Below are 13,558 nucleotides of genomic sequence, written 5' to 3'. Positions count from 1 at the left end.
CAAATACAAGTATTATAAATACGGCTTCTCTTCTTATTGTTTATTCTTAGCAGCATCCATTATTGCATCTGGGTTTGCTTTACACGATAAAGATAAAAATAAAAAATGGCTACCAAAGAAGTAGCATATATTTGGCAAACCTTCACAAACCTGATCTTGCTTAAATTAGAGGACGGGGACCAGTGTACTAAGCACCAGGAGTTTTCAGAGCTTCTCATAAGTGAAAAGACTGGACAAAAATATCTTACAACTACTCTGAAAGCAACCAGGTTTAGGAGTATTTGCTGCGAGTGGCAATGCCTTGCCTAATCTTATCCTCAGCTCCCTCAAATTTTACTCTTGACACAGATAGCAGAAGTGTTCCTTCCAAAGAGAAGCGGTCTCTTAGATAACTGGAATCTACTTCTCACTTGCTATCATCACCATTCTTCAACTCAGTTTAGTTCGGAACAAATATACAAAAATAAAATATTTTCCCCATGGCTTGAAATCAGCCGGGAAGAGAAGTATTTCCCCTGGGTTTCTCACTGACCATCTCTTTTATTAGGGGAATAGGAACCAAATGCTCTCCTGTAGTGGGTATTGGGCCAACTACAGCTGCCCTGTCTTCTCCCACAATCAGGGCATAAGGAAGGAAGCACTTGTGCCCAGTTAACCCTGGCTGGTTGCTTCCTTTTTTCCCTTACCTTTGAGAATATGGTTATTAAAGGGAGGTAGGGTGTTTCTGTCCTTACAGGATTCCAAAAGCCCTAAAGGGCCGGTTTACCCCATTACATGAACAATTATAGATTTCATCAGATCCTTAAAGTATTCTCCCCATCCAATCAGCAGCACCTCCTTATTAAGCTGGCTTTCATCCAGGACCCTATTTCTACTAGACACTGGGACACTGAGGAATCTGGGTTTCACAAAAAGAAGCTTAATGTCATCTGCATATTGATGATATGGTGCCTGTACCTGTACACAGTCTCCTGCCCCCTTCTGCCTCGTGGCTTCACAAGAGTTTGAACAAGAAGGGTGACAAAGACAGAGTATTTTGGGACACCACAGCCTTTTGAGTGAAAAAGCTGTTACCCAAAATTAGGGATCGTAACTGCTCTGCATTGTGGCGAATGTTTTGCATTTCAGCTCATTCTTTGAAGTTCCTTTTTTCCCCCCACCCAGTCCCCTCTGCATTTTGCCAGGAGTCTACAGCAGATTCATAGGAGGGAGGAAGAAAGAGGGATGAAGGGCCTTTACCTACCCTGCCCTTGAACTTTAACTTGGCCTTGTAGTTAAACACCAATCTAGAGCTGTGAGCTGGAGTACAGCTGGGAAAGGATGGAGATGGTGAAAGCTTGTAGAACCAGCAGCTCTGGCTGCTCTCTAATGAAGTCTTTCTCTCTGGTAATCCCTCACCAAACAGCAAGTGTTAAGTATTTTTTATCATATCATTAAAAAAAAATCCATAGGTACAGAACTCATTACAGCAAACAAATTGTATATCCCTTTCATTGGTTTAACCCCCAATTATATGTACAGATAGCCAAGAAATGACATGTATTGATTTTGGCCACGTTCTCCACATATGCTACATGCTTAAGGCTAGATCTGTTAGTGCAGGGGTTCTCAATCTTTTTTCTTTCTGATTCCCCCCGCCACACACACACACACACACACACACACACACACACACACACACACACACACACACACACACACACACACACACACACACACACACACACACACACACACACACACGATAAAACTCCAAGGCACACCTGTGCCACAGCAACTGATATTCTGCATATAAAGCCTGGGCCGGCATTAGGGGATAGCAAGCGGGGCAATTGCCTGGGGCCCATGCCAAAGAGGCCCCTGCGAAGCTAAGATGCTCAGGCTTTGGCTTCAGCCCCGGGTGGGCAGGGCTCAGGGACCTGGGCTTCAGCCCCATTCAGTGGGGCTTCAGTTTTCTGCCCTTAGCCCCAGTGAGTCTAACTCTGGCCCTGCTTGGTGGACTAGCTGAAACCTGCTTGTGGCCCCCTGGGGAGCCCCGGACCCCAGGTTGAGAACCACTGTCCTAATGTATCTCAGCAGTGCACATCAGATAAGGGGCCTCAAGGAGACCACTCTGCCCGACGTTTAGGGTGACCAGACAGCAAATGTGAAAAATTGGTATGGGATGTGGGGTAATAGGAGCTATATAAGAAAAAGACCCAAAAATTGGGACTGTCCCTATAAAATCGGGACATCTGGTCACTCTACTGACATTATTTCTGGATAACATCATGTTCCTGCCCTGCCCCTTGGACCTCTGACATGCCTCCAGCCTGCCTTGGAGTGACCCTGTGCCTAGGCTAGGGGAATCCTTAAGGCAACTCTAAGTCTCCTTTGTCAACCTTCATGATTTCTGTAAGAGAAATTAGCAGAACCTCCACAAATTGATTCTGCTCATCCCAGCTGGGTTTTGCAGTCTAGTTTAAAATTAGGTTTGTTCACAATTGCAGAAATACCTCTCATTATGTTTTTGAAATATTTGGATGCTTCATTTTACTGTGTATGTCCCACACTATCCTAGCAAGCGCCATACTGTGCAAAATGGTTTTGAGCAGAAATGGAATTGCAGTTAAATCAGTAAAGGAAAAGAGACGTTAGGTTTCTTTGTTTACAGTAACCTGTAGATCTTTGAAGTCATGGCCTCTTACTGTTTATACTCTTGGGATGAGGTGCCCTAATGCCACAAGTTTTCAGAATCTTCTAGGAATTCATGCCCTTTCAGATCCACGCAAGTTCTGCTTTGTGCCCCAAATGTTTAGGGTTCTAGGTTATGTGAGACAGGTACAGCAATCATCTGAGTTCTATCTTTTCTGATGTTAGCTCCAGATGTAGGAACCTTTACTGTGTCCAAGTCTGACTCTGTCAGACTTCTAGCTCACTTTCGTTGAATCAAGTTAATATTTAGGTAGTTTAAAAATAGTCTAATCTACAAAAAACTGTAGTTTTGGGGTTTCTCTATGTGAATATGCTATTTTCCATATAACTAATATAACTGCACAGTTCCACTTTTGCACGTATCCTACACAACTGTGGACTGAGCAGTTAAATGAATCATGTAAATAGTGTTTTGCCTTACTTGGTTAATTGCAGTTTCAGTTTTGCACAAAATAATATCTGCTAGTATAGACTGTGGTTTAGCTGTGCAGTTTTTTGCTTTTAAAATTGCCAAACCTGAAGTTAATATGTAAAAAATGATGCTAATGCAACTCTAAGAAAATGTGAAAATGTAAACTCACAAAAGTCAAGAAAGTTCTAAAGTTAAAGTTTGCACATTAATACTAACCTAGCCCCCGTGCACATGTGGTATGCAGTATTTTAGATGATCATTTATGTTGTTAAATGTATTCCTTGATTTCTGGATGCTAACTTACTTTCTGTGGCTGTGATGAGGTTACCACAGCAACTTTAACGTTTACATTTAATGTATATTGTGCATTAGCATAGAAGTTACAATTAAAGTTGTGTTAGTATAACATTTTGGATTTAGTAGTTAGTTTGACTTTGGTATTAAGTTGAAATTGATTAATGGTGTAATTGCAATTTAAGAAATGGTTATATTTTACTAGTTGATAACAATCTACTTTTTTGAATGGATGTGATTAACAACATGGATGTATACAGTACACTTATTCACCTCTGACAGTTTTTGTTTTTTTTTTGCCTAAAATTAGAAATATAAAATTTGGATTACCTTTATTTCTCCAAACTGGAGATCACCGGACAGAAAAAAATTAATGTAGGTTTCAAATTGGTTTCCACATGATGATCTATGATGGAAATGTCAGAATTCAAATTTGGGTATAGTCTTATAGTTTATAATGAATGGGTGTACAAAATTTCAAGGTTCCACCACACTGAACATGGAAATTATTTACATGTAGGGCTCCATGTCTGTCATGGAGGTCGCGGAAGTCACAGATTCTGTGATTTTCCCTGACCTCCATGACTTCTGCAGGGGCCATTGTGGCTGACCTCAAGGCCGCCCAAGCAGCTGGCTGCTGGGACAGCCACAGCAGCCACTGCTCCAATGGCCCCTGGCAGTGGTTCCCAGCCGGTCGGCTGGAGCAGCCCCTGCTCTGGTAGCCCTGGGCAGAGTAAGGCTACATCTACACTAAAAGCTAGCAATGTGATTCCTCTTTCCATTACACACTCTCATGCTAGCTCTCACCAACCTAGAGCGAGTATAAATGGCAGTGTGGCTGTGGTAGCATGTGTGGTGGCAACTGAGGCACAGCCTAGATGTGCCGAATATGTATCCACAGCTAAACTGTGCCTCCATTGCCACTACGTGTGTTACTGTGGCTATGCTGTTGTTTATGCTTGTACTTGCTCAATCAGAGCTAGTGCAAGTATGTGTGTATGAGCAGGGAATCACAGCCTGGCTCATAGTGTAGACGTAGCCTATAAGTCAGTCACCTTTGTGATGGGCTGCCCGGGGTCCCGGGGTGCCACCTGATTCACTGGGGTACCACTGAGTTCGCCTGTTCCACCAGCCTGGGCTCCCTTACACTGTCCTGCTGAACCAGGCCCTCAAGCCTTTTCCAGCACACACATAGGTAGGGACACACCCAGCTGCAGAAAGATACAGACACTGAAATCATCACTGCATGGGAAGGCTTCAGCTAAGGAATTGCCCCGCATTCAAGTGCACACCTCCTCTGGAGTGTAAACCCAAAATTTTATTGTCTTGCACTGCACAGAGAACTGGGCAGCGTAAGCTCATGAAATTTGCTCCCTCCCTCAGTGTGGAGGAAGATATCCATAGTTTTTTGCACCCCAGTTATGAATTGCACAAACTAGTTTTAGAGAAAACAAAACAAGGTTATTAACTACAGAAGGTAGAAGCTCAGTGCTTCTCCCCCTCTCTGTCTTTGTTTCTTAGATGTTTCCAGCAGTCATCCTGGGCAGGGATTCAGTGAAAAACAACTGCTCATTATGTCACTTCCCTGACTTCAATAGGTTTTACATATGCTGGGAATCCCTTGTTTTCCAGTGTGGTTCCTCCCTCCCTCCCCCCCAGTGGAAAAATACTGGTATTCTATCATGGAGTCCAGTACCAGATGACATAATCACATGACCCTGCAGTGTCAAAGCAGCCATGAGTCAAAGGCCTTGTTTGTAGCATCCCAGGAATGTGGGAGAGTAGCATCTTCAAAGACCTGTTGTTCTCCCTAGTGGTTCATTGACTTGTGCCCAGCCAGTAGTTTCCCCAGGAATTGAAATTAGGGGGGGTGTTCGAATTTACAGGGTGCGTGTCAAGGCCAATGAGATATATAAAAGAGATATGAATAAAGTAAATATTTTGTTAGGATAATGCAAATTTAACATAAGGATAATACAAGTTACACCAAAACACATAACAGGTCTAGATTTCTAAAAAAATATAATTATTTTAAAAAATGTATTTAATTTAAATTGACTTTTGAAAAGTAAACCATCATGGGATAAGAGGGAAGTCCTCTCATGGATCAGTAACTGGTTAAAATATGGGAAACAAAGGGTAGGAATAAATTATCAGTTTTCAGAATGTAGAGAGATAAATAGTGGTATCCCAGAGGGGCTGGTACTGGGACCATTACTATTCAACATACTCATAAATGAGCTGGAAAAATGGGTAAAAAGTGAGGTGGCAAAATTTTCAGATGACACAAAACTATTCAAGATAGTTAAGTCCCAGGCAGACTGTGAAGAGTTACAAAGGGATCTCACAAAACTGGGTGACTGGGAAACAAAATGGCAGATGAAATTCTGTGTTGATAAATGCAAAGTAATGCACATTGGAAAACAATCTCAATTATACATACAAAATGAAGGAGTCTGAATTAGCTGTTAACACTCAAGAGAGAGATCTTGGAATCATTGTGGATAGTTCTTTGAAAACATCTGCTCAATGTGCAGCAGCAGTCAAAAAAGCAAACAGAATGTTGGGAATCATTAAGAAAGGGATAGATAATAAGACAGAAAATATCATATTGCCTCTATATAAATCCATGGTATGTGTACACCTTGAATACTATGTGCAGATCTGGTCACCCCATCCCAAAAGAGAGATATTGGAAATGGAAAAGGTACAGAGCTGGGCAACTAAAATGATTAGAGGTATGAAACAGGAAGAGAAATTAAAATCACTGGGAATTTTCAGCTTAGAAAAGAGACGGCTAAGGGGGGATATGATAGAGGTCTATAAAATCTTGACTGGTGTGAAGAAAGTGAATAAGGAAATGTTATTGAATCCTTCACATAACACAAGAACTAGCAGGATTCGGAGTAGCAGCTGTGTTAGTCTGTATCCGCAAAAAGAACAGGAGTACTTGTGACACCTTAGAGACTAACAAATTTATTTGAGCATAAGCTTTCGTGGGCTAAAGCCCACTTCATCAGATGCATAGAGTGGAACATATAGTGAGGAATTATATATACGTACAGAGAACATGAAAAGGTGGGAGTTGCCCAATCAACTCTAAGAAGCTAATTAATTAAGATGAGCTATTGTCAGCAGGAGAAAAAAAATTATCTTGATTAGTGATAATCAAGATGACCCATTTAAGACAATTTGACAAGAAAGTGTGAGGATACTTAACATGGGGAAATAGATTCAATGTGTGTAATGGCTCAGCCATTCCCAGTCTCTATTTAAGCCTAAATTGATTGTATCTAGTTTGCATATTAATTCAAGTTCAGCAGTTTCTTGTTGGAGTCTGTTTTTGAAGCTTTTCTGTTGCAAAATTGCCACCTTTAAATCTGTTACTGAATGGCCAGAGAGGTTGAAGTGTTCTTCTTCTGGTTTTTGAATGTTATGATTCCTGATGTCAGATTTGTGTCCATTTATTCTTTTGTGTAGAGACTGTCCAGTTTGGCCAATGTACATGGCAGAGGGGCATTGCTGGCACATGATGGCATATATCACATTGGTGGATGTGCAGGTGAACGAGCCCCTGATGGTGTGGCTGATGTGATTAGGTCCTAGTATGGTGTCACTTGAATAGATATGTGGACAGAGTTGGCATCGGGCCTTCTTGCAAGGATAGGTTCCTGTGTTAGTGTTTTTGTTCTGTGGTGTATGGTTGCTGGTGAGTATTTGCTTCAGGTTGGGAGTGCTGTCTGTAAGCGAGGACAGGTCTGTCTCCCAAGATCTGGGAGAGTGAGGGATCATCTTTCAGGATAGGTTGTAGATCTTTGATGATACGCTGGAGAGGTTTTAGTTGGAGGCTGAAGGTAACGGCTAGTGGCGTTCTGTTATTTTCTTTGTTGGGCCTGTCTTGTAGTAGGTGACTTCTGGGTACTCTTCTGGCTCTGTCAATCTGTTTTTTCACTTCAGCAGGTGGGTATTATAGTTTTAAGAATGCTTGATAGAGATCTTGTAGGTGTTTGTCTCTGTCTGAGGGATTGGAGCAAATGCGGTTGTACCTTAGAGCTTGGCTGAAGACAGTGGATCGTGTGGTGTGTCCTGGATAGAAGCTGGAGGCATGTAGGTAAGTATAGTGGTCAGTAGGTTTCCGGTATAGGGTGGTGTTTATGTGACCATTGCTTATTAGCACAGTAGTGTCAAGGAAATGGACCACTTGTGTGGATTGGTCTAGGCTGAGATCGATGGTGGGATGGAAATTGTTGAAATCATGGTGGAATTCCTCAAGGGCTTCTTTTCCATGGGTCCAGATGATGAAGATGTCATCAGTGTAGAGTAGGGGCATTAGGGGAATGAGAGCTAAGGAAGCATTGTTCTAAGTCAGCCATAAAAATGTTGGCATACTATGGGGCCATGCGGGTACCCATAGCAGTGCTGCTGACTTGAAGGTATATATTGTCCCCAAATGTGAAATAGTTGTGGGTGAGGACAAAGTCGCAAAGTTCAGACACCAGGTTTGGCATGTAACTAGTTCACAAAACTGCGGGGGGGTGTTGGGGAAATTCAAGGGGGGTGTAGGGAAATCACTGTGCCCAGCTAACCAGCCAGACTGATTGCATTTTGTCTGGTGGGCATTCCCCAGGTGCAAACACTTTTGTAGTACAGATGTATAGTCAATATTCCTAACTTTAGATACAAAAATGATACATGCATACAAATATGATAATTATATTCAGTAAATATAACCTTTCCAATGATAGCTCACAAGAGCCATCTTGCATAAAATATGTCTTAGATATGCTATAATCATATTATAACAATATTTCTATGAAGAATATGGGGTGTAGTGTCACAACCCTGTTACCAGCATCTGTATTATACAAGATGATGAATTTCAGAAATTTTGGAATTATAGGTTACATCAGTTGCAAATGCAGAGGACTCTGCAGACTCGGAGGGTGTAATTGATTCTCAAAAACGTAGAGAGATTCTTTCAAGAAGGCCTTCATACCGGTAAGTTTATGCTTTTTTAAAACTAGCTTAACTGCCACATACTACTTATATTACTACTAATACTACCTGAAGAAGAGCTCTGTGTACACTCGAAAGCTTGTCTCTATTACCATCAGAAGTTGGTCCAATAAAAGATATTACCTCACCCACCTTGTCTCGCTAATATCCTGGAACCAATATGCTACTCATAGTATAAATATCAGTAAAAGACAGTCCTCAAAATGTTTCTTTTATGGGCATTGATTTTAAATCTGTACTTTAAATTAAATTGTTTAAATTATGTTTTAGAAAAATTCTGAATGAACTATCTTCTGATGCTACTGGTGTCCCTAAGATTGAAGAGGAAAAGTCAGAGGAAGAAGGAACACCTTCTGGCATCCCTGCAATGGCAGTACCAACCAGCCTATATCAGACTAGCACAGGGCAATACAGTATGTATGCTAAGATACAGTATAGCATTTTAATTTTAAAAAAACCTGTTACTATCTTTTGCTGAATTTAAAAATAGCAGAGTGAAAAATTGAGAGAGCTATTTGAACCAGGAAAAAGAGAATGATATTTATCTTCATATTCGTCCAAGAGGATTGCAGATTGCATCTTCTGCCACATCACATTAGCAAAAATAAACCTTTTTCTGGTCTGTTTTCCTCCCACCTCAAAGCCTCTGTTAATTTCCCAAACTTGGGGTGATTTTGAAATCAAGTACATCATTGTACTGTGCTTTAAAGAATGGAAGAACCAGGCATTGGCTGAAAGAGGCAAAATGTAGGTGTCTCTCTTGTCCTTTCCAGACACAGGTATTTGTACTTGTATATTATAAGAATTTTTTGTTTTTCATTATTGTATTGTTTTAATGTTGTAGTAAAGGCGCATCTTGATTGGAAAATGTTGATTAAAACATTAATACAGTGCAATACAAAGTTGTATGTGACTATGGCTCACTTTTTTATCTTAAAAATTTAATACCATTTTGCTAATCTAATGCAAAATATCAGTACTATAAAATTAAGTGGTGTGAAATAGAATATTCATTGTATTTAAATCTCTAATTGTGTCAGTAATCAAGTCATCTGAAGAATCTGTGTACTATATGGTTACTTATTACATGTCACATTCATCCTATTATTTATGGTTAAGGCTAAGATTTTGTCATGGTTATTTTTAGTAAAAGCCATGGACATGTCATGGGTAATAAATAAAAATTCACAGAAGCCATGACCTGTCTGTGACTTTTGCTGCTGCGGCTCCATGGTTTCCCCCGCCTCCATGATGGCTGGGAGCTGTGGGGTTTCCTCTCTGCCTGCGGCAGCTGGGAGCTGCAGGGTGACCGTATTTCCCAAAGAGAAAACGGGACACCCCCAGTCACACACTAGAGGCGTCCCCCTGCCCCTGCACGAGGCTGTCGCCCATTGACGGAACCCTGAGAAGGGCCCCCTCAGGAGTCTGTCACCTGTCGCTGGAACCTTGCAGGGGGCCCCCCTGTCGCCTGTCGCTGGAATCCTGCCAGGGCCCTGCTGGCTGCCAGCTCCAAAGTCCCACAGCCCCTGGGACTGAAGCAGAGAATGACCATGACCTCCATGATATAAACATAACCTTGTTTATGGTATGAATTGACATATAATTTGTAATGAGATAGAGACCATAATTTAGGGATAAGCACAGGAAGGAAAGGTACAGTGGAACTTTCTATCTTCTCTCTCAGTTTTCTGACTTTTGATTGATTGATTTTCAAATCTTCCTGTTGCATTAACAATAATTTTCTGTAATAATAATTAACCATAAGCTACAATAATTAACCATAAGCTACAATTTCCAACTGCTCATCCTTTTTCTCTAAACAGTAGTAGAAAAAATAACTTCATAGCAGTATTCCTCAAAGATTTTTTCTTGCTTTATTTGCATGTTAAACATTTCACACCTCACTATGAATGTTAGATTTTGCAGTCATTTCTCTTTTGTGGGTTGAATTTCCATTAATCTTTTTCCTTTTTATGTAGAATTTTTATAGCATTAAAAACAAAGAATTTACTGTTACAATGAGTCATTTATGTCTCAGGTCTTCTCATGTGTAGAAATAATGAAGATTTTTATTAAAAGCAGCAGTGTATTTTCTCCTACACAATGGGAGGAAAATGGCAAGGCGGTCTGGTTCTTCTGAAGTATGTATATGAGAACAGAGGACTCCTATTAAAATGTTAACAATGGAACTTAGAAAAAGATAGAATAGCTCTTTCCAAATAAATAAATTCTTTAACTGTTCTTAGAATTCCTCTAGCTGTCCTTTATAATTTGTAAAGGTAAAATGATTTTATCAACACTGAGAAAACAAAATTTACATTTAACACTGAACTACTAATTACTATTCTTTATATTCATTATTACTCTGGTTGTAGAGATGTTAATGGTGATGACCAAATTAAGGTTCTGTAGAACAGTGGTTCTCAACCAGGGGTCCGGGCCCTGTGGGGGGCTGCAAATAGGTTTCCGGTGGTCCGCCAAACAGTGCCAGTGTTAGACTTGCTGGGGGTCAGGGCAGAAAGCTGAAGCCCCCCACATGAGTATAAAGCCTGGGTCCCTGAGCCCTGCCACCTGGGGCTGAAACCGAAGCCTGAGCAACTTAGCTTTGTGGGGGCCTCCGTGGCATGGGGGCCCCAGGCAATTGCCTCGCTTGCTATCCCCTAATGCTGCCCCCGGCTTTTATATGCAGAAAACCAGTTTTTATAGCATGGGCAAGGGGAAGGGCTCAGAAAGAATAAGGTTGAGGACCCCTGCTGTAGAATATAAAAGTCCTTAAATCCGTTGGGTCTAAAAAGTAAAGGCATTGATACTCACTCCTGTTAGATGCTGAGTCTTTAATACCCAGTGACTGCAACAGTAGTGCTCAGGACCTCTTGGGAGCTGCTCACAACTTGAACCACTCAACTGGAGAGTGTATTTATTAGTTGTGTTCAGCTTTTCATTTTAGGTCGTCATGACCAAACTACAGTTTTGTCAAGAGACTCAGCTTTGAAGTTATATTAAAAAATGTGAAGAATTCATTCTAAAATGTAGCCTTTTCAGGAAAACCTGGATAGGCTTGAAGGAATGGAAGTAGCAAAACACAAAGCAATAGAGTTGTTGAATGTGTCCAAGACTGAAAAGAAAATAAGTGCCAGAAGAAACTATCTGCATTTGGAAATTAAACACAAATTCAGTTATTACTTATGCTACGCAGCAACTTTCAGTACATATAAAAGAAGCTCTACATAGTTCAATTTTGCTTTGTTGCAGTCAGTATGAATTTGGATGCTGATCTGAATGGAAACAGAATTGGGCCTTATGTGTGAAGGGTTAAATATTTCCATTAGCCTCAAGAATTAGTATAAAATACTATTACTGAGTGCTACGAAGAATAAATCTTCTTTCTGTGTAAAAATTCCTTTAGTCATGTTTTCCAACTTTTACTTTTCTTAACTATGTTCCCATGTCAGAATTCATGTAGCCACCATTAATGCCAAAATTATTTTTTCTTCTTAAATATCACTGATCTATTAGTTTTGGGTTGGTTCTAGTTGCAATGAGACATTTATCAACTTTGTCATACAAGGGGAACTCCGTAGGGTCTGTGGAGGGGTATTGTTACAGACATACAATGAATATTCATCCCTACAGGTTTGTGATGAACTGGGAGTTAAAACATCTTAACTCAGCAGCAGGGGTGGCTCTAGGAATTGCGCCGCCCCAAGCAGGGCGGCATGCCGGCGGGGGGCGCTGTGCTGGTCGCCGGTCCCGCAGCTCCGGTGGACCTCCCGCAGGCACACCTGCAGATGCTCCACCGAAGCCGCGGGACCAGCGGACCCTCTGCAGGCACGCCTGCGGGAGGTCCACCGGAGCCGCCTGCCGCCCTCCCGCGGCACGCCACCCCAAGCACGCGCTTGGCGCGCTGGGGTCTGGAGCCGGCCCTGCTCAGCAGCCAGGTAATCTGGGGATCTGTGTTTTCACTAGTCACATCATTGTCTTCTTCCTGGTGACTAAGGTCTGAGGTGTCATTCAGTAAAGCCTGAAGAACTCCCATGCTTTCATTAATCAGGACCTCCTGGGCTTCAGGAAGTTAGCAGCACTCCTGGGCATTCTAGCATCAGTCTACTCCATGTTTTTTCACTTTCATTTTGGGATTTTTTGGAGAAAATACTCTCCAGGTGGCCATCCTTCCTCTTTGGGCTCAGGGGTCACTCTTGTGTCTAATCTGAAAGAACAATTTAAAACTTTATTCTGATTATTTTTGTGACTGTTTAGTGAGTTTCTTTAAGAAATTTAATGTTTTAATATGAAATTAAGTGCAAATACTAGTAACAAGAATTTTTAAAATTGTAATTGTAAATTTTGTTATAATTTGCTAAAACTGTACTGACTAGTAGTGCCTGTGTTTTTCTCTATTTTAACTGGAATATTTGTTCAGTAAGATATCTACTTTGCAATAAGCAAAATAAATGTATCAATATTGTCTGCTTGAGTTAGCAGAGTCCATACGAAATTTAACTAAATCTTATTTAATCTAATTTTTAAAAGGTTTTGGCATGAGCCTGATCTAGAAGCCTCCTGATGCATGCTGTTTTTCCCTCAAATAAGAAATCATGCTGATATCTTAGAACAACGTGTTCTGCATTTTTAGACTGATTTCATGTACAGTATTTGTTAAATACATTTGCAGCAGTATGCTTCAATATTAGGCACCATTCAAGGAATGCAGATATCAGCCTTCATATGCGACGATGAGTCTGATTTGGGATCTCTGTTTTTAAAGCTGTATCTTTTTGCAAGCAGTTTTCTTACTCCATAATTTAATAGTTCATTAACTAGATCTGAAAAAGTTCTTCATTGTATGTGAAAAGGACAAAAACCTTAAAACAAAATCCCATCCATCTTTTATTGCAGTGAACTCCAGTATATTAGATCTACCTTTGCTCAAGGGAGTTATAGCAAAATGTTTCTTGACATGCTTCTCGTTTTTGTCAGAATTGTCATGTGAAAGAAAAGTTAGAGTTGAGAGTTAATCCAAGTTGTAGTAGTGATGGTCAGTTACTGCTGAATACTGGCAGTTGAAATTTTAGGTTTGACCATTTGGAATTTACTGTTGTTTTATAAAAAGATACCATATTGCCTAACTACTTCCTTTTGAGT

At 40.7% G+C, this 13,558-nt stretch overlaps 1 protein-coding gene across 3 annotated transcripts in view; it reads left to right on the top strand.

The window, feature by feature from the left end:
- Positions 1 to 13,558, top strand: part of CREM (cAMP responsive element modulator) — a 61,403-nt gene that overhangs the window by 22,318 nt on the left and 25,527 nt on the right. For all 3 annotated transcript variants that reach the window (XM_039527890.1, XM_039527888.1, XM_039527889.1), the window contains 2 exons: positions 8,301 to 8,398; positions 8,687 to 8,829. In XM_039527890.1, the coding sequence (XP_039383824.1) occupies positions 8,301 to 8,398; positions 8,687 to 8,829 (241 nt within the window). The remainder of the gene's footprint in view (positions 1 to 8,300; positions 8,399 to 8,686; positions 8,830 to 13,558) is intronic.

The sequence above is a fragment of the Mauremys reevesii genome, linkage group 2 (assembly GCF_016161935.1).
Source record: "Mauremys reevesii isolate NIE-2019 linkage group 2, ASM1616193v1, whole genome shotgun sequence".
Lineage (NCBI taxonomy): Eukaryota > Metazoa > Chordata > Testudines > Geoemydidae > Mauremys > Mauremys reevesii.
The sequence above is the reverse complement of the archived record's forward strand: the minus strand, read 5'-3'. Positions and strand labels throughout refer to the sequence as shown.